The sequence below is a fragment of the Varroa jacobsoni genome, unplaced genomic scaffold, assembly GCF_002532875.2.
Source record: "Varroa jacobsoni isolate VJ856 unplaced genomic scaffold, vjacob_1.0 scaffold_617, whole genome shotgun sequence".
NCBI classification, from domain to species: Eukaryota; Metazoa; Arthropoda; class Arachnida; order Mesostigmata; family Varroidae; genus Varroa; species Varroa jacobsoni.
This window is the reverse complement of record NW_019213519.1, coordinates 183,331-205,112: the sequence shown is the minus strand read 5'-3', so window position 1 is coordinate 205,112 and position 21,782 is coordinate 183,331. Positions and strand designations below refer to the sequence as shown.

General features: G+C 42.7%; 1 protein-coding gene and 1 long non-coding RNA gene across 4 annotated transcripts in view; both read left to right on the top strand.

Annotated features, from left to right (window-relative positions):
• Positions 1 to 21,782, top strand: part of LOC111261946 (PP2C-like domain-containing protein CG9801) — a 61,284-nt gene that overhangs the window by 34,047 nt on the left and 5,455 nt on the right. For both annotated transcript variants that reach the window (XM_022835857.2, XM_022835856.2), the window contains exons 4-7: positions 1,502 to 1,772; positions 16,875 to 17,113; positions 20,003 to 20,373; positions 20,895 to 21,017. In XM_022835857.2, the coding sequence (XP_022691592.1) occupies positions 1,502 to 1,772; positions 16,875 to 17,113; positions 20,003 to 20,373; positions 20,895 to 21,017 (1,004 nt within the window). The remainder of the gene's footprint in view (positions 1 to 1,501; positions 1,773 to 16,874; positions 17,114 to 20,002; positions 20,374 to 20,894; positions 21,018 to 21,782) is intronic.
• On the top strand, positions 7,182 to 11,329 carry LOC111261953 (uncharacterized). 2 transcript variants are annotated; one of them, XR_002681299.2, is made up of 4 exons: positions 7,182 to 7,584; positions 8,138 to 8,386; positions 8,803 to 8,993; positions 11,055 to 11,329. It is a non-coding gene; the product is annotated as an uncharacterized LOC111261953 (long non-coding RNA). The 2 variants fall into 2 exon arrangements; XR_002681298.2 differs by having other exon boundaries at positions 8,092 to 8,386.

Below are 21,782 nucleotides of genomic sequence, written 5' to 3'. Positions count from 1 at the left end.
AGTCAACAGGGGTATAATAATTCTCCACAAATCCGCCAGGTAACGCCAAACATAGGTTTGCAATATATTATATAGTTATGCGATATGGCGCTACGGCCGTGTTGGAGCAGTTAGGCCTTTTTAAATGATTAAGAATTTAAGTAGCTCACCCAGACTAGGTAGAGCTGGTACCGAGGATCCCTGCGCCTACTAAAACCATTCCCCTTTTTAAACATCATCCTCTATCGACTCAGATATTCAATTTTCTGTGCTATGAACCTTAACGAACGTGGTAGTGTGTCGGACCTCACCGAAAAGGCTTACATAAAGTAGTGCTTCGCTTAAAAGTGGATTTATATTCACAAGATTGCACACGGATGCGATGAGAGTCTTTCTCAGTACGAGCCGTTGGATGTAGTCTAACCCAGGGAGCACTCGACTGACGGTAGGAGGTGGGCCCGATCTAGGGTGGAACTACGTGTTTGTTAGCCGACAAGTGGGTAGCTCATGGAATAAGCAATGATCTGGTGCCCGGATACCTACTTGTTCCAGCCCAGAGCAGTAAAAAAAACATTATAGCGTGTGCAAAAATAGACGCCCTATGTGAGCTTACACATGGACCTGTTACAATTACGTTAGACAACAGCGCGATGCCATCCTCCATGACGTTACTCTAGTCTGAATCGAGCGCTACACCGTGATGTCAGTAGAGATAGGGCAATTGGTTGGCTATTGTAAATGTCTACTGTGTTCGCGAATGCGCGGCCTTTGACAGGCTTTGATACCTACGTGAGCAGGAAGCAAGCTGAGCAAACAGCGACGACGATGATGGGTGGGGCTATGTACGGCAGTGTTGCGAGATACCGTCAGATCTGGGGGGTTGCGACACTAAACTAAATCGAACTGAAAATGGTGCTTTACATTTATAGTTTCGAAAACTAAGCCAATCGCTAGATCAATGCGTGATCATAACGCTATGCTCCTTTGCGGTAAGTTATTGAGAAGACTGCCCTTATTTCTTATAGAATACTAGCAACTCATATAAATTATATAATCAACTTGATCATAATTAATCAAGCTGTTGTGTTTATTGCTTCTGCTACGTAGATACGCCGATCTTTGAAATCACCAATATACTGTATTAGATCAAATAGGACGAAAATGAGCTCGTACCAGCTCTTATATCTTGTTCTAAAGCACATCTGTACAGCGCAAAAACGGTATCTTCTCACCAACAAGCGAAGAAAGGTGTCCCGAATCAACCGCAAGACGCGCGCCTGCGTCCAGTATCGGAACGCTAGCAGCTACGAGCGGTGACGTTGAGCTGAAGTGTGACAGCAGATCCCATAGGCTAAATCGCTGCCACTCGTTTCTAATTTAACTATTAATTAGAGGCATGCCGAGCGCGTTTTACAGCCCAGTAGTACGATCTCAATACTTATTCCATATAGAATACTTATGACGATAAATTTTAATTTTTGTTTTTCTGTGGATTTTTTTTTATGTCTATGTGGCATTACAGTTACGAATGGACAGCCAGAGGAATCCATAGAGGTAGCTGGCATAAGAAACTGGAAATCGCCGACGGATTTCGCTTGTGGTATAGCTACAACGTTATATGAGTGCAATCCACTAACGCACGAAAATACCGGCGAACCGATAGCTGACGCGTTCGGCCTCGTTGTCCGCGAAAATTCGGCGATTCTAGCTATTGCTGATGGGGTAAATTGGGGTGAAAAGAGCTGTCTTGCCGCCCAGTGTGCGATTCATGGCTGCATTGACTATCTTAACAAGTAAGTTTTATTTGTAGAAGTCTAAGCATTGCTGCTTACGGGTTTGTGTATTGAAAAGTACCGTTAAAAAAATTTTGATTTGGACTGTGCCTATACGAAGTTACGAGACAACCAAAAATTTGTCAAGTTTATTAATGCAATCTTATTATCATAATTGTGATTGGTGTGATGGTGCAAGGGAAAAATAATCGTTCAGAGGTAACTTGACGTTGACAGCCAATATCGGCGCCAAGTTGCAACATTGTTCCGGTTGCTCTATACATGCACATGTAGCAACTGGAGGATGTTGCAAATTCAACCATCCAGCTCTGGAACTTTATCACCAGAAAAAAACAACTCAAGCTCCTTCACGAAGGAAATTACGGAGTGTCTTAAGGTTGATCAGTCTTCGTACTCTATTTAACAAGATTATGAAGGATCAAGAATAGATGATAGAAATCGTTTCCTACCTAAATAAAATTCTAAGCTCTTTTATACCGACTTTTCGTGGACCACGTTCAGCTACGCGTATGCGTGTGGGCTACGCTTGTGTATAATCTAGGCTTCAATACGGGTATAATCCTATCCATGAAACCTAGAAAGATTTCGATTAACGGTAACAGAGCAAATCGTTGAAGTTGTGTTAAACAGATTAAGCTCCATTAAACAGCGTGTTCTCTACGAAACACGAGTAGTTACTTCCAGGGGTCTCTTTTTTCAGTAACAACTTTGTCATAACCATAGTATTCTACAGTCGCGGCGGACAATGAAAGCTAAGTAGTCAAATGGTTTGTCTGTAAATAAATAAATAAAATTTTTCTGAAGCGTTTCTAGATATATCACAACTTAAAACGATGTTTTGTAGTCAATTGTTTCCTACCATGATGGAGCCATTTTGGAGAGCCCCTGAAACAAGATAAGGTTACTTTTTAATCAATCAAGTGAATCATCTATTGCGAGTCTGGCCGGGCATATCGCGCAACGATGAACATGGCAGGCCTGTTAATAGGAGAAAATGAAAATGGCGTCTAAAACAAGTATGGAGACTTGGTGGAATGGTTTGTTTGTTTTTCCACGAGTACGTTACACGTTATTCGCACGTTACAGAACAGCAAACTTCTATATCTGGAGTATGCTTCTATGGCACAACAGCAAACTGCCCTAAAGTTGTACCTCTTTGAAGTACATTGGAATAATCAAAAACTGGGCCTGATATCTTGTCCACAGCTAAAGTTAGTCACAAGCCCAGTTCTTTGTCACGTAACTGCTTACCGAGTGGCTCCCTTTATCCTTTAGTAAATTGACTACCTTAACAAATCAACAGCAATAAATAGTGCTTCTTCGTCTATTTAGTATTTAGAAGAAGTATTACCGTTCCAAATGGGACGACAACCCCTCCCTCATAGATTGACGTATATCTAAGCCAATATATGAAAAATGTCAGATCTACCTTCGGTCGGACGGGGATTCCAGGAAGTGGATTGATCATCAAGAAAAGGGAAGCTATACAATCTGTGTATCCGTGCTGATGTCATGCATTACTTCTCGTGCAGAAGTCTTAATTTGTTGAGTACAGGTGGGCGTTGCCGGAGGGTTTAAAGAACGGCGACTGATGCAGTTGCGATATCTCATAGGGCAACATAGAAAAGCCATAGTGGCTCATTCTTACAATAAACTAGTTGGTTTGCTTGAGATGACAAAGAAAAACTGTTGTGAAACTTTTTTTTTTTGTTTTGTTTATTTATTTCAACATAATTGTTAGTTCCGAAAGCAGCGCGGTGCGAAGGCGACCATTTTGCTGTGAACACAGTAACTGTTGATTTTCAAACCCAATTTGGAAATATGCAAAACTTCTTTTTTGTTTAGTAGATATCTTAAATATTTCATGGGAAAATGTTAGACTGTTGAATAAGGCACTGATTTCAATCGCTTAGCGACAACGACGTGTAGTAAAGCAACTGTATCTTATGTGTCTTAGAAAAAAAAATGAGCATCTATCTTGAGTAATCTTTTGGGCCCTAATAACGTATCTACAATGTCCCCTTTATTTATATTAAATGCAATTTGTCTAGATAGGGCAAATATTACGTCTGCTTTCCCATCGAAACCACTGAGACAACTGATCAGTGCTAAACTAAACATAAAGTTGTAATAAGCTGCCTGTTGTTCTTGTTCACGCGTAGACGCCCAGACTATTATACAAATAACGTCATGTGTTTTAGCGAATATGGGCAAACCCTTTCCCTGTTTCATGCCAAAATATGTACAGTGTGCCGTTTTCAACATGTACTTACCTATCCTTTGAATCGATATTATTGCCGGTGTTTTCTATGGTATATCCACATAGCTTTTTGTCGTTCCATATCGCCTGGGACCGGGCCAAAATAAGTCTGCGCGGCTAAACAAGCGTCGCAAGTGGTCGAGCCGGGCTGTTTCGCGGGTCATCTACCTGCCCAACTTTGTATGCGGTCGAATAGAACGATACTTTCTGTCAAAGGACAAGGTCGCTAAACATTTCCGTCCCGAATCGGTACTTCCGCTCCGGAGGAACGGTGCCGAGTCCGCATTAGGGCCCCTTTGTCTCTGCGGCTGTGTTTTAGATGATATAGGCCTATAGACCAGCTTGGACAAGATTGATGTCTGCACTTCTTGGATTTCCGCTACTTCTACTTCGGAATAACATTTAGCGTAGAGTATTATTTTTTATTTTTGCCCTTGCTTTGCTGCGCCTACAAGGTTCTTCGCTGATCGGTTTCGTTAAGCATTTTCAGGCCCTCAGATATTACAATACACGACTCCCATGCATTGTTCTCCGTGCGTTGCCTGCCACTCTAGGAAACTGTCGGCCTATGCGCCCGCCCGTACCACTTCTCATAAGATTTACTTCAGCGTCGCATCTGTAATGTAGGAGATTTTGTACACATCGCAAACGACGTATGTCCTTCTCTCAATATCCTAGTCTGCATATTCTGACATGTACGTTTGTCTGGTTCAGTATGCCTCTATAATTCTGACTCATCTCGTTATTGTTTGAGTACGTAAAATGGTTTGCCTTGCATAATTAGAGCTGCGTTTTCATAAGTGTGAAATGGCTCTAAGCAATACATTTTTCTCTAACTCTATCATCTGTTTGGTAAACGTTCGATGTCCATCGATGTTTTTCTATATTTTTCGATGCGTTCTATACGACTTGACGAGTGGGCGGCCCTTGTCTGGTTTTTCTGTTTGAATCTAAACGGACAAACAAATTTCTTCTCCGATAAGACCAAAGCAATAGCGGCGTCAGCGTACACGCGTTATTTCGGTAATCGCGACACGACATCAAACGGCTCTGACCGATTCTCTAACGACGATTCTTGCACAAAAACAACGAACCGGCTGACGGAAGAGACGCTGGCTCTAGGAATGCCGCCGGGACCGTCTACTGCGGCATTCCTGGTGCGGCATTGCCAATAGCTCAATGATGTATATCAATGCTAAATCTGGTGGAGAGCCGAAAATGGCCGAAGTTTCTCTCATTTCGCGAACGGCTGGTCTCACAAATACCAACGAGAAAATAGCCGATCGGCTAGCAGCGAAGGCACCCTGGGGGCGCTGCTGTAGCACAGTGTTACGGGCTACGGGATAAACAGAACAGAAAATAAAAGAGCCGATAACAATAGATACAACAACCTAATCTGAACGGTAGCGAAAGGAGTAATAATAATAACACAGGAAAATAGCGGAGGCCGGCCAATCCGTCGTGAGGCGCAGTGCTTGGAAACACATAGCAAAGAACATGTCAAGTCCAGGAGTGAATCTTACCTGCTAAACTTTCTTTTCGTGTTCAACGGGACGCGTTTCGCATTTATGGTTTTAATGTACATTTGGTTACAACGCGGATCTGTGCTGGGACAACGACGCTGAGCGGGTCGGACCGCGACTTGTGGACCGGGGACCGACCGTTTTTATTACTAGTGTAATTAGTTAGTTATTAATAAACCCACTTATTAATAAAGTGGGTATTGTGTTTGCTTTCTTTTTTGCTACGAATAAAATAATTGTTTCATATCGTGACGTGTTAGTAGTCGAGGGTATGAATGTATAAGCCGGAAAATGTGGATTCTAAACGGCCACATAGATGTTCGCAGCTTTCCAGCGTTATTAATTAGCTTTATGTAGCTGACCTGTTGGCCAACATAAACGGATCGTCAGTGTGTATTTTTCTTGTAGAATAGCGGAAATAGGGGTTGCTACCTTTATTTTGTTGCGACGACTTCACCTGAATTTCCTATGTAGCATTGGCTGGTGGTCTACTCAGGGGTTCGGAATATAGTAAACTTGTCGAGGACTGAACCGTTAATAGCAGCAAGCTACACTTGGTGAAAACTGGGTTTCTTTAGTGATTGGGCCAGTAGCCCGGGGTAGCAACCTGGTGAGAGGACTTCGACCAACTGATGAAAATCATCTTGTCATGATGATACCATTCTTCGCTTAATTCTATTGCGTCACTGTTTCCATCCCTTTCGGTCGATGTGGGAAACGGAGTCACTGCCTGTTGAACTCTGTCAGTGCAGGTCACTTTTTTTCTGCCAAGAAGTAAGAGTAGTCGGCTAGCTCAAAGGAAAGGTACACATTTGTAGAAACTGGCATCTCAACAAGCACGGCCAAAAGCCAAAAAGGGTTCGAGGGTCTAAGGCAGTGATAGAGTTATATACACAGAGATGTTTTATATACGAAAGATCAATGTCGACCACTAATGGTCAGCGTCCGTCATAGGAGAACGAAACGTTTTTAGAGATACTAGTTTTAGGTATGGTGGTGTGAAGATGTTCGCTGTCGAGGAAACGCGCGCCAGAACCCGACGAGCTCAAATCAATCATGACACTCCTAGTTTGGCGATCAGCAGGAAGTTTTCCAATGAAAAAAAAAATTAGTGTTTTTTTCTTTCCCTGGACCAACAGGCTTGGAACATGTAGTATACTTCGTCTGCTTGAGGAAGCCGTCGCACAAAGGACCTCTATTAGCGGGCCACCTTCATTAAAGGCTTTATTAAAAGAAGTTCGAGATATCTTTTGAACTCGCTCCATACAGACAGACAGACAGAGTTGGCTCTTCTTATGAACAATGGGTCGTTTCATAGGTTAATATTCTATCAGACACCGGCTATCTTTTACAAGCTCTTTGCCTTTTTTACCCCTGCGAACGGAAAATTTATCGCGAACGATGATTTCTCGAATAGTATCACGGTAAGGTTACTGATGAAGTGTTTGTAAATGTTTCTATGCGCGGCTATGCAATTTGTCGCTTCTATCTACCGCGACCACTATACTATGATTTTCCAAAGATATTAGTACATGTCCTTCTGTTCGAAGGGAGAAAAACGCCCTTCCTCAGATAACTCAGCAAACAAAGAAACTAAAAAAAAATGGAGTGTGTTATCTATATGTATATAAGAAAGAGCTACGCGGAGATGTCGTGAAGGAATGTGTAACGGAAGTTCAATTTCAGTTGTATACAAAACTTCCTTCGATCGTCTTCTATACTCTGGGAGTGCTTAGCATTTCCTTAGCGATCGGAAGAATCTTAAGGAGTCGAAATAGGAGAGAGCTTTTAGCGAGTGTTCGTTCCTTTTTACGAATTATCCGCTTCAAATAACGAAACTGGGACCCATTGCTTATAGAGTGCGTTGTTCCTTGTCAATCGCCTACCGGTCGTGGGTTGGTACCAGATATTAGGTTTCTAGTATCCGCTCTCTAGTCTCTGTGAAGACAGACTGACCTGTTCGTATTGCAATGAATTCACTGGTCAGGGGCGGTTCTTCGAATGAAGCTTGGTGAGGAGTAGGTAATCGGTACGTGTGTTTTAACATATCGGTGAAACTACAAATTGGCGTTCTTTACATGACTTGATCTTTTTCCAAACACAAATGGTGTGCAGGACCGTTCTTGATCTGGCCATCATAAAAATGGGTTGCAGTGCATCAGCAGTGTTAATAATACCTACAGGTGGCTGTATGCTTTAAGCCATAATAGCGTGCAATATGTTTGACTACTTAGGTGTCAGTCCGCTAATGTAAATGTTAGCGGAGCCATGATTGAACGATTGTTCTACAGCAGAAGATTTCTCATAGCGAACGTAACTCCCAAGTTAGCGCTTGAATGAAGATGTCGATTACCCTATTCCGAAGCAAGGCAGAATGTCTGCGTTCAAAAACATGATTTCGGTGTTGAAATGGGTTATATTCTGCATTTGTGTGATGTAAAATTTCGGTATCGTGCAGGCGATTTGAACCGTTATTTTTGCTTGTAACATATTATCCTTTTTTTGTTTCGTGTTCTATATGTTAACTTTTTAACAGAAATTTACGTACGCTTCCGTCATTGAACCTAACAATGGTTTGATAGTCTTTTTCAAATAATGGCGCCAGCAATCGACACTACAACCTTGTGTCGAGAAGGGTTCGTCCCCATGGACAAAAATCAAAGAGGTAAATGATTAGTACTGAGAAAGCGACGGTGGAACAAACAGATTTAGATGCGGATGTATGCACGGATGATGATCACGGCACGATACCCGCCGGTGTAACTTTTCAATGAGAACACAATCGATTTAGTGAACCCGTGTTCAATTTCTGCCGGTCAACACGCTTTTCGGTAGGTATTCGAGAAGCAGAGACCACTAATCGATATTTAGTTACATAATTAGAGCTGCTAGAACATGTGTAAAGTGTGACGTTTGCAGCAGAAGGATCGAATTATGTGAAGTTACATATTTTAGATACTTGCTGCTCGACCATGAAAATGGTGCTGGTAGTGGGGCCTCTTATAACCTTGGGCCACATTATACATTCGGCCGGGCTTGACGTAAACAGAAGCCGAGAGACCAGATGAAGGGTTGCTTGGCTGGCCCCTCATCTACTTGCGATACATCTTGGGATATTTTAGATTTAGGATGACTCGAAAACGGGATGCTGATGTAACACTAGTGCCACCACAAGTCTCCCGGTCCACTTCGGAAGAGTAACAATAATGTCCTGTTTTGCATCGCTTTTTATGTGTGCATGTGAAAGGTACCCGTACCTCTAGTAACAACTGTTCGTAGAGACGCTTCATTGGCCGTACCTCGTATTTTGGGCAAATACGGAACGAGGTTTTTTCATTTCGATTTATACATCCGAGTCAAAGCCTGCAAACGTACAGGGTTTTTGTCAAGCCATTGGTCCGCTGTGTCCAAAAGGCCGTGTTCGTCAATACCTGCAAGGTACGTATGCACATTGTTCCGACATTACCCTGTCCCTCAACGAATTATGCGACGTCTCACTTTATATTTCGTGTGTATATCAATTTCGATGAAAATTTTCCTTGCGGTTGCCTAATCCGATTGGACACACTAGATGGCACCGCTGTTTCTATACAGAAGCGGTTGAACCACGCAGCTATTGTTCATCTGCAGGTCTAGTTCGAAGGCAGTTGTTTCTTTGCGAGATATTTGTAGTTTGTTTGTTTCGAATAGTGTAGTGTAAAACTTATCACCACAAGTCAAAAACAGCGTGAACGGTACTTTAACTAGGTTTAACCGTTGCATAGGTGTACGTTTTGGGCTTTTCTGTAGCCCATGTTGAAGACATGTCGAGGAAGTTTTCGGAGAAAAAAAACGTATTCTATATTCCATTAGCTTGTTTCGCACGCTTACGCTGCTGTCTGAGTATATTATGACAGATCTGTCAATCCGATAAACTCCACCTACTAATGAAAGTACGTCCGCTCTCAGCAGCATGAGTTTGCTAATAATCGAAATTCAAGTTCTGTCCTGTCAAGATTTGGCAACTTGTATATACGTGAGCTATACAATCACTCGCACAAAACTCGTCCATCGGCGTGGCATTCACGTAGAGGTCGTAGCTGCACAATTGAAGCTCGTGTACACCCGTCTGGCAGGCTGTGCACAGATTCGTAACCATTTGCAATTATATATACTGCTAAGCCTGCTTTCTCAAGCCTGATCATGCGACGGATCAGTACGACGTCAAGTCGGCCCCAACAGTGGTAACGCTGTCAGGCCACCAAGTACGAATCAATATCAGAGGGAAATTTAGCGCGTTACTCATATCAGTCCGTTTCACCTTTCGTGAAAACAATTGTTTGTTCGTGAAAACTATTAATTGTTCCTATCAATTTTGTCACTTCATTGCTACCCAACTTGAGGCTGGCCATATTGCTTAGCCTACACACATTAGATGACTATTACGGTGAGCGCCAACGGTGGCTATAAGCCGCGTACGGTGGCCGAGGACATCCCTGAGGTCAGCGACTTTCGCGTTCGCACTGTTGCACTGAACTGGGTTGGGTGGATCCCTTAAGCGGAGCTGGGTGAGTTCAGGGCGACATAGACAGTAGCAAGGGCCATAGTAGCGTCATTCGCTACGTTCAACTGAACAAATATACACCCGGCGGTTTTCTGCTCCCAGCGGCAACGAAGGGACGATTGAACACGACCGCGTCGATGTCGGACCAGATGCGGAATTTAGCGTCGGTGGCTCCAGTCGCTGCCGGCTTCAGCTCTCCGATGCTGCCTTCCTTACACTTCACAATATTATAGCTAGCGTAACGTTAACAGGATGCAAGCCGAGGCTCGACAGTTCCAGGTTGAAGGTGGTAAGCTTGCGTAATGCTCCCTGTATCCTCGTTTACGAAACGACAGTATCATTGGCTGGTTTTTATGGCATTACAACAGATTCGGCGTTCACACCCATTCCAGACTGTGCTTATTGCAGCGACGTTGGCACTATAACAGATGCTCTAGCCTGAACAGGACTCGTTCTTACTGGTGTTGTTGTAGTGGTAGCAATAGCGGCAATACACGAAACGTAGGGTTGTGTTGTTGTTAACGCTGGACAGCACTTGAAGGTCGTCCGTCGGATCAGCGAATCGTACGATATGATAAGCGTAGCGAAAAGTTTCGCTTAGTGTAAAAAGTAAGAAATACTAGGGGGCAATAGGCTGCGTATGTATAAATTTTGACCGTTTCTTATTGGACCTACTTGGAGACGTACCATTGTAGCACTGTAGTGCTAAAATAGTAGACAAATTTATCCTGTAACGCGACCGCTCATTAATCGAGATCCTGCTACAACTAGTATGTCCATATCTAAACTAGCGTCAGGAGTATGCCCCTTGTCAGGACACAATTGAGCGAATCATCGTGAATAGTAAGCAAATTCATATAGATAATGGTGTGTATAAGCAATATTCTTTGACTTTTTTTTTTTTATAAATAATGTCAAGCCTATTGTTGACTTTTTTCACCCATTTGTATCTGCAGGCATACCGGTTCCGAAAGAGTTGAAAACAGAAAACAAATGTGGGGCTAGTTTATATGAAACTATGAGGAAGAAGCGTTGTACGGCGTATCTATAATATGTCGACGCCAATGACCCCGATCATTCAACTGCCTACTCTATGGGCTTAGAGTAGGAACATCTTGGATTCTTCTCGTTAGAAAATGTCGTCCGCTAGAAAACGGACAACCATTACCTGCTGCTTCAGTGCGAGTGATCTCTTGAAATTTAGTAAAAATTTCTGTAGAAAAAAAAAAAATTTTTTTTTTTCAGTAGAAAGAAACAGTAGAAAAGCTAGTCAAACTATTGATCTACAGAAGTAAAATTTGCTCTAGCTCTCTAGCTAGCTCACTAGACTCTACCTAAGTCTGGTGAGAATTGACCGTCGTCCGCGACATTCTGTTCAGCTTAAACAAACTCTTACGTGAGATGGATTCGTTAAGGGTACTACCTATTTAATATACCACGACAAGAACTTGCTCCAAAAAGTTGCGTCTCAATGATAATACGATCTGCCATGTTAACCAGAGGTGACAACATTTCGGCATTTTGTAATTGTATCCTTTTCCATTATAAGCTTTTTCCCATACTCTTTGCATAGCCCAAATGTCCCTATTTTCTCTCGAACGTTTCTTTTTAACAATGTGTGTTGTCGACCAAGCATTCGTTAGGGAGCTGGTCCACAACTGCGGTATGAAGATCGCCGTCAGTCTCGTTACGCGTGTTAAGATATGGCGCTATGACAATCTTGACCAACCAGTGCCGGCGAAATCTTGCCTGACGTTTCGAAGCAGGCTTACGAGGTAATGCAGCGTCCTAGACCACCCCCTTAAGCTATATCCACCTAACGTCTTACGCAGCTGCGCCTGCTTTTGACCTGTGTTTAAGATCAGGTCTTGACGGAAGTGCAAAGCGAGCCTTTAAAAAGCAGGTGAGGGCTTAGAATTTTCCCGGGGAAAATAATCGGCCATTCCTTTGTATGTCTGCTTCCCAAGAGTTGCTCAGCTCGTCCTGTTGCAGCTCGAAGCGTTGCTCGGAAAAACTAGCGGGGTAGTCCTGGATTGCAAATCTTCGTTGCACGCTGAACTAAGCGTATCCTTGCTCACATACACAGCTCATTCCTTAATGACATTGTCATAAAAAGCAAAAAAAAAAAAAAAAAAATCATCCTAAAAGTGCAAATATTTTAAAAGGCCGTGGATATTGAAAAGACTACTAAGAGACGAAATGGGAAAATCTATTGAAACATATCCAATCTCGCGTACCGTTTACACGCGGTGAACACATCTTGTTTTGCAATGCGGTAGTCAGAATTTTTTTTTAGTAGAATTTAGAATTTTTATTCTCTTAATGGAAAGTAGATCCGAACGACTTGGAAGACATTTTCTTTGTCAGTTGAATGCAGATTGAATTTTTTTAGGTCGCAACGGAAGCTTCTCGTATATAGGAATCGACAAATCGGGCCGTTACGGCCAACGGTACGCGGAGGATGCGGGGCAAAGGCAGGCGCAAAGGGGTTCAGGAAGACTGCTGGAGTTTTCCATCCTCGCGTTCATCTTTATTGTCGCTATAAGGAAACATCTGTACTCGATGTAACTTCTTCTAAGTCCTCTGCTGGGCCATACATTCTATATGATATATGAATATATATATATGAATGTATATATAATTTAGTTGCCTAATTTGTAAGCCGGAGTGGCCTGCAAATGTAGCTGGCTTCTTTGTTATAATATCGTAGCAAAAAAAGGCCTGAAAGTGACTTACTAGCTGATCCATTTCGAAATTTAGAAATACGAACGCATCGGCCCGCTTTCATACTACGTACAACACAAACGATGCTATCGGATGTGCAGTAGGACATGACCCATCGATCGCGCAGCCCAGAATTTGATAGGAATTGGCGATTCTTGTCACTTCGTTGCAATGAATAAATCTCGTTCTTGCAATTACAGAAGCGATTTGTCAATATATCCTAAGGAAAAAGACACGTGGGCCATAGCGGAAAGTTGGTACGTTGGGCTGCGCAAATCATAGCTCGGCCGAACGGCAACGGGTCGTAAAAAGCTTTAGAGGGCACGAGCGATATCGACGATCCAAGGAGTTGCGCAAGCGAAAAGCATGGTAGAGGTGCTTTTACACAGATGGGAAACGCGTTATAAGCAATTTAACATGAATGAGTAACAATATAATATCAGCTATGGATGGGAATAATATTGTTTCATTAGATATCTTTCTTTCACACAAATCTGATTTGTTTATTGAGTGGCTTCCAATATGTGTGTGAATGATGGCTGTTCTTGTTTACTAATTCTCATGTAGACTTTTTTGTTTGCTGGCAGTGAAATATTGTATCCATTTGATTACCAGCAAACGAACTCCTTTATCGGTCTCCAGATACGAATATGGCAATCGACAATAGTACCCACCATAGCTGAGGGTACTACCCAATAGCACCTCTCTCGGAGTGCCTTCGGCATTTTTAATATGAAAAATAAATCTCCCTCGACTCCCTGAGCTTGTCGACAACAAATCCGAGCAACTATCCGAGTAGATTATCGTGTAATAAAGCTTACTTAGGAATTTCGTATATTCGTACGTATTATCCTAGACCATTTTCGCAGCTCTTTGACAACCTGATGAATACATACGTCCTTATAAATGGTTTCCGCGCAAAAAAGCCTATTTCCCCTCTAGTTAAAATTGAAGAAGTCGACTTCTTTGTGTGTGGACAGGACTACACTGTAACTATCAGTGGACTCTTCGGGGCTAACTCTGGTTGCATTTAGTTACGTTTTTTTTGCACGAAAAAGCCTGTTTTTTTATGTAAAAAACTTTTTAGCTAGTAAATTTCTGGAGTGCATTGGTCGAGGCAATCGACGACAATCGACTCAGCCATGGCGATTCTATGCATACTGAATAAATCAATCCTTTAGGACGATTACATCGTTCTGAGCTAATTAGGAAGAGTAGCGATTTCACCTCCATCGGTAGCTGATATAGACGTTTTCTGGAATAGGAATCAAACTGTCTGCCATAGTTGTCCTGTCAGTACCGACTCTGGAATAGCAATCCAACCAGCGACGTACAAACTAGAAGTCTATCTATCGGTACAACTTCTTCGTTGGACGATTCTGCGTGACTATTGGCTCAACACATAGGGCTTTCACATTAATCAAGAGGAAGACGACTTTCTAACGTAAACGTAGAACCTTTTAGTTGAAGTTCAACTTTTGTACGTAGTAGTAAAAAGTATTTTTGTAGTAAAAAAACAAGGCCCAGTACAGCTATAGAAGGATCATGCGCACTGTGATCGGGTAATATTCCATCCTGATACATATCAGCCTGAATAAAACGTAGGTCGCACATAAACCTGAATTTTCAAAAAAATGCTACCCTCCTTGGAGTCCTGCGCTCAACCGGAAAGCCGCTAGCATTCTGTGAACGCTAGCATAACATACTTTTCAGTTAAGGACAACTGAAAAGGCGGTTTTAGTTTTCCTTTCCGTTACGACAATTAACCGCGTGCCATTGGATGGAATCTAGCTGTTATCGAATCCATTGGAAAAGAATGTCTGCCAGTAACTATTATTTTCACTTTCTCGCATTGTATGCATGTACCTCAGAAACCACCTGACATCTCTACACCCAGTTCGACTGGCCGTCCGCACTACGGCTGCGTAGTCTGACGTTAAATTAATGAATAGTTGTCCAAGGAGACGGGATGATGCATCCTTTTATAACGCTTTGTACGGCTGTGATTCACTCTAGCTGGCGAACACAACTAAGAATTTGACCTGTCTCTCTATTGAGCTCGTGCAAACTTCGTCCTTCGTTTGGTCGGCCAGCCGGGCGGTGCACTGACTAGGAACGTCGATGTGACCTTCAAAAACCTCGTGGACGTGGTGGGAGCTAACCCAGGTCGACCATTGAGTCTGGGGAGCATGGGATAAAATTGGGCCTTTAGGGAATATAAACAAAGCACAGAGCGGAAGTTTGACGGTGGTTGGAATCTAGCAGCGCATTAGAAGTCTTAACGGAGGATAACGCCGCTTATTATAATGAGGCGGCTGACACCAAACAGGGAAACACGTGTCATTAGAGTAAGAACATACCCGTTACATAGCTTATTGTGCTTAACGGGTATTCATATGCAAATTGTACATATGTGCCATACGAGTGGCCGACTGTGCGGTAATTGTATCGGACAACTTCTATTACATCCTTGTGCCTTAAATAGGACATAAAGTATGGCATTCAGCTCAATAATAAGTAGATATTGAAATAAAAAGAGTCACCACTTGCAGTTTATTGTGCTCAGGACATTTTGAAGACCGTTTTTATTGTCTCACATTCTTAGATTGAACGAACGAGAGTTGAGCTTACTGTCGAAATTCGCAGTGACGGAACCAGTTACTCACGACAGGGTCTAAAAGGAGAGCGAAGTATCGAAAGTGTCCCATTGTACTGGTAGAAAGGCTGGCTTCGATAAGCTGCGCGCTCTCGCTGTCTGTGTAATATAATGCGTCTGGAGCGATGAAAATGCCGGTGGATCCGTATTCCAGAACAGACTTCATTCCTCCCCTTCGTTCCCTCCCCACGAAACGTTGATCATCCTGTACTAATTACTTGTTAGTATGGCATCGATGGCGATCGTTGGGATTACAGGAACCCTAATTAGCGGCAAAAGTATAAGCCGTATGACTTTTTAGTAGTGCTCTGGCCGAAAGTAAACGTTGCTATAGCAGTCGGATCGTGCTTGAGCATCATCGCATTCCCCAATGATGGCGGAGTTTCGGTTTGCCTCAAAGAGAGTTGCAGAGGCAGGCAGCTCTGCTGCGTGGACGAACCATCTTCGCCAGCATCGCCGTATATGACTTTCAAATGAATTGTTGAGTCTTTCGAAGTTACACGGAGTTTCCCACAACCCGAGCGCGTTTTCGTGATAATGCACTGAGACAATACCTTTAGATGACAATACCTTTCAGATGTACTTTTGTACTTATACACTTTAGCACGAGTATACGTGAGTGTCAAAGCGTGGTGATAGATGACGCCAGAAGTTGGTCAGTAGATCTGCGACAAGCTGATGATCTGCGGGGATTGAGGCCGTTACCGTTTGCCACCTGATCAAGAAAATTGCAGATCTGTGTTCTAAACGGCGGATAGCAGTCGAAGTCGCAGTTGACTGGTTTTGAAAGCAGGCACTTCCCGACCCTCTGAAAATATCTGGACGGGGACTGAACGCTTGATGAAGACATGCCTATAATTTCGACCATACATATAGATGTATACGTACGTTGCACTGTGTGTACGCAGTAGTAGTAGTAATATAGAACTGCAAAATTGACGGGTTGCTACTCGAATATTGAGCTTTATGCTCTAGATTGGGACGTTAAATAACACGTTTCAAGTTCGACGATCGGTACCTAAGCCGTTAGATACCGCACTAAACGGCTAACTTACAGCATAAAAAAGTTGAGCCGTAGATGCAATTTATTTATTATTATTACTGGGCAATTTATGGATCGGCACATACGTATCCCCATTGTTTGTTAATCTATCTTCTTGATAAATCCAGCTGAGCATTTGCATTCGGCATAGCACAATTGTTATTATTAATGGAGCAACAATTTTAGTTATTTCTGGATTACTAAAAATTGATAGAGTTATTTCGATAGCATTATCCCGGCCTTCGTTGAAGTTCTGTAAAGCCCACGTGTTGTTTAGAGTCAATGAAACGTCAACCAAAAACGTTGAGGTTCGTGCTTTCTCTCAGGTATTTTCCTATTTTCTATTTCCTCTAGGGCATTGTTCGGTGAAGCTCACAGCGTGTCCTCGACCCTCGACGTGTTCGCCTGCCTTCTCCGCTCGTTTGAGGCAGCTCACCATCTCATCTTGCAAAAAAAGGGTCTCCTGACGACGCTCTGCGCCTGCGTCGTCTGTCCATTAGAGGGTGGACGATTCGCCGTTTGCGTCTGCAACGTTGGAGACTCGTTTGCCTACATCTTTAGCGAAAAACATGGAGTTCGAGAAGTTACACTGGGTATGCAATGTCAACGTAACAATAAGCTTGTTATTTTTGTTTGCTATTTGTCTTAACACTGACCTATGTTTCCAAAATCCATTTGATGTTGGGCTCTATTGTAACTTTGTAATGAGTTTTGTGCGATTCCAGCGCCAACCGGAAAACTTATCAATCAGAAGTGTTATTATAGTTTTCTAAGACTAGACTATCCTACGTTAATACCCGGTGGGGCCGATAAGCAAAATGAATCTTAATTTAAACTTACGAAAAAGTTAGTATAAAGGACTATTGAGAGTGACGGTTCCTATTAAACAAAGCTTTGATTCCAGGCTAATTGTGCGTTTTCGTAACTAGATAATTTCGTTCGGCAACGAAATACAGAGAGTCAGTTAAGTTGTTAGTAAATAACAACTGAAGTAGGATAGCTAGTGTAGGACATCTACGAGTAAACACATATGCGAACCCCATAATTCATTTCTAGTCTATTTTACGAGCACAGTATAAACACATTATCATATGTTGTTCTTGGGAGATGCGTGAACAGTAAACAAGCAAACGAGTGCAACGGTTTAGCGACTTCCGATATCAAAGGCGTAAAACGGTCGGCTGTTGTTGCCTGCCGGTCGCAGTTGTTCCTCGAAGCCCGAGGCGCGTTCGCTTACATTATCGATACGCAGGTTGTTCGGCAGCAACCAAGACATATCACGTTTTCTACAGCACGTCGTGGTACTAAAGGCGAGTTCCCGTTTACGTCACCTAGGCGTTACACGACCGTCAAGGCAGATTGAAATGAATCTTTCATGGCGTATTACTTTTACTGAGCTAACTTACATTCCTAAGATGCACGCCGATGCATCCTGACTCTTTTGAGTACCCAGTCTATAGAGTACGTTTCTATATGAACTCGTAATTGAACGCATTACCTGTGGACCATATCTATGACACGATGCTGTTCCAGGATAGCCGTTCGTTGTACGGTCTGTTCTAATCGATACCATCGTTATCTATAGTTGAATTCATCAATATATTGCAACTGCTGTAACCATGAGCCATGTTGACAATATATTTAGCATTGTAACCACACGAGCTTTTCGCGATTCAACAACTATGCACTCGTTTTCGATTACATTAGAAGATTGTAATATTGTTGGGTACTTCAGTCGACCAGCTTCCGCTTCTGTCTATTCTCCCAGTAAGCGGGACGCACCTCCTGATATCCTGTCATTGGCTAAACCGATTTAATCAAAATAACGCTTGCGTCAGCCGGAACTCCTGTGCTAGGTAATTGTTAACAAGGCTATCGTCCAGCTGACCTCTGTCATCGTGTCCGAATTACCACGAATGGCTACCAAATGGTGAAAAAAACCAGACCAAATTCCAAGTGCTGTTAACGAGTGGAAAAAGGCAGAGTTGAAGTGGAAATTGGCCACAAGGGGTTGGCAAGGAGGATTCTAACCAACCGCCTTAAGCTGATCGTTCTAGGGGCAAATCGGGATCAGGTCGCCAACGAGTAAAGCGCTGATAGAAGTTTGTTAATGAGAAATTGGGTTAACTGCATTAAACAGCGACAAAAACTTCATTCAAACAACAACGACAAAAGCTATTCAGCTCAGCGTTTGTGGGAACCATCCGCTACAAGCCAACTGGGTGCTCCCGTTCGAAGCCCCTCCTAACAGAAACCACTTTTTTTTTTTGAATTCCCTATGGCACTGGGCGCGGTCACTTGCGAACAGGCTTATATGGGTAAAGGTGGCATTTCTTCTGGCATAGTCACTGAGCTGAAGGCTGAGTTCGAAGTACACTTCACTGCACGAGAATAAAACGGACTTCATAATATTAATGAGCCAACTAATTTTTTAAAGGAGATTAAGATGAAAAATGCTAAGATACGTTTACTTATTATATTCAAACCTAGCAATCGGACGCGCCTACATGTTCAGTCAATCCTCTGGTATGCTTGTATTCCGAAAATAGCAGCTACTGTTTTCAAGTGGAAAATAAGGCTTCGCCTTATTGTAAGGAATTTTACTTGATCGTTATCATCGGATCTTCGTAAAAAAATTGGCTATTTAAATAGCACAGAATCGAATCGAAGTGAGAATTAACAGATATGGAACTTTAAATTATTTATGCTGGACATGGCCAAAATGGAGATGTGCGTGGTCCTACCTTCTGTCGACGATGATGTACGTGATTCACGGTCAGCCGTGGCATGACATCTGTTAGACCGTTTAATTTTGTTGTAGGTGACTGCAAGCAACTGATCAAAGGTTCTATGAATTTCACGTAATTCGGTATTTTTCTCGATTATTTTTCAATGTGTTTGCGTACAAATCGGCGATTATCTAGGCTCAAATATTGATGCAGACATGCTTTAGGCCTCTTGACTAGCAAAAAAACGCCGATAAATGAAATCTTGATTCATTCTTCTGCCTACTGGTTTCAGAGTGTCCTCATTGAGTCTGTATTCTGACAGGTCCTTTGGCAATACTAAACAGCTCTATTCAGGCCTATTGAATTCAAGTGAATTCGATAGGAACTCTCGATAATAACCTCTTGCCAAGTCATAGTTGTGTAAATGTTACATTGTGCCTGTTGTAATGGTTAATACAAATAAAAAAAGTACACAGTTTAACCTGACTACGTTTTCAAGTTTATGTTAGCAAAGGATGAGCTTTCTTTGTCTACAAAAGAGTGAGTAAAAATATTTTTTAATTGTTTTTTTTTTCGCGACCTTCGTTCTTTTTAATTTAAGATTTGTATTGACTAAGAAGCAGTATCACTTCATTAGCATAAACGCCATATACCCGAGTAGTACATTTTTTCAGATTCACTTTATATAGTTTCAGATATTCTGGTTCTTTACGCTATCGTTTGCCCTCGCTTTTCGTTTGCAATTATCTTCAGGATCTCATGATATCTATTCTATGCGCGATATGCGGGACGCTCTTGGGGCATTGGGTCCAGTTGATGGAGAAAATCCCGAGTTGAATAACCTCACGTTATCGTTAAGTCTCGCCGAAGAAGGTGATGTTATTTTTCTGACGTCGGACGGCATCTCAGACAACTTTGACCCCGTCGTTGGCAAGTTCGCGCTGGCGAAAAAGGCGCCTCCTGGCGGTTCAGAGGAGAGAACTGTGTCAGCCGGAGGAGCCAGTGGAACAGAACGAGGCGGCAGTGGCCGAGGAGAACGGGAACGCACCTTGAACCACCGGAGTGGTGCCGGCGCCAGCGTGAAACGCTCGGCCAGCCACAGGATCGCATCGTCCAACGAGCGGGTCAGTATTAGGGGAAACTCGTGTTGGACACGACAAGCAGTTAAAACGTCAAGTTTAAGGACTATGGCCTTGCCTTGTGGGTAAGCAGAGCAAAAAGCCCGTAGAAGATAACTTGAGATAGAGCGGACGCTAACGCAGCGTCTCACCGGGCTAGATCTTTAAAAGGCACTTTGGGTGGACGAATAGAGCTTCATTAAACTAACCCAATAGATCTATTCACTTGTCTGCCCGCTTTATGTTAGCGCCGTTGTGAGAGATGTTTTGTTTAAACAGAGCGAATAGGCTGGTGATCTGAGCCTATGCGCATGACGCTTTGGCCGAAAAGGCAGATTTGAAAAATTTCCCAAGCAGTTGGGCATGGCTGGGTTAAGATGCTTGATTTTGTTCTTTTCTGGTAATGTCTAACCACCAAATTTTACCGGTCCGTGCCGTCGAGTCAAAAATATCGTAGGTTTAACATACTACTGTTTTGTTCCGATGTTTTTTTCTTTCTATTCGTCTGATTTTACTACAAACACTAGAATTCCCTGCCAATTGTGGAGGCTCATCAGCGGCACGCTCTCACCCTACTCCGCATGGAAGACCTGTTGCGACACGGTGTCGGTGGTCAAGAACAGGAAAGAAGTGCCACGGATGCCCGACAGGTAATACCCACTTAATCGGGTATCTGATAAGCAAGCAGGCATCTACAAAAAGCCGATATCAAACTGCTATCGTTTGCCTTCGTACCAAATATCTATAAGTAACGCCATTTAGTATAACGCGTAAATATCAGTGCACTTGGAAGCTAACCGATAATGGGCCAAACGCTGTAGAGTGAGTCAGGCCAAAGTGTGACGATTCCTTGTAGTGCAAATGTCTGATGCCGATTGCCACACTAGAGAGGGCAGTGCATCTGGAATCAAACTGAATCTTTTGCAACTAACGGTCGAAAGATTGACCCAGCGGTATGCATACGTAGGCACACGAACACACATCGCAAACAGGTCAAATATTATTGTTATCTAAAACTGCCACTTATTATTAAATACTAACTCACACACATCTACTTCAACAATCAAAATCGAAGGCATCTTTTTCGACAGTGATGTTATCAAAAAGTAGGCGTGATCTACGTTGGTTTCCCATAAAGGGCTCATTGGACTTGCTAGCCTACAAGCTTTCATGATCTGTCCTTAACGGGTCTATTAAACCTGATATGACCGATATTATTATGCATTTGGCCGATGCCTCTTTGTTCAGGGAAGGTTTCTCTTCACCCTTTTTTGTCCAACACATCTCGAACAATATTTCGTTCTTCGACCCGAACATCTAGTTTTTGTCGTAGAATCGCATCTTACGATAGCCCTTAATGCTCTGTAGACTGGGAAATACATTGACTACGTCAAGCAGGTTACCCAGTTACGCAG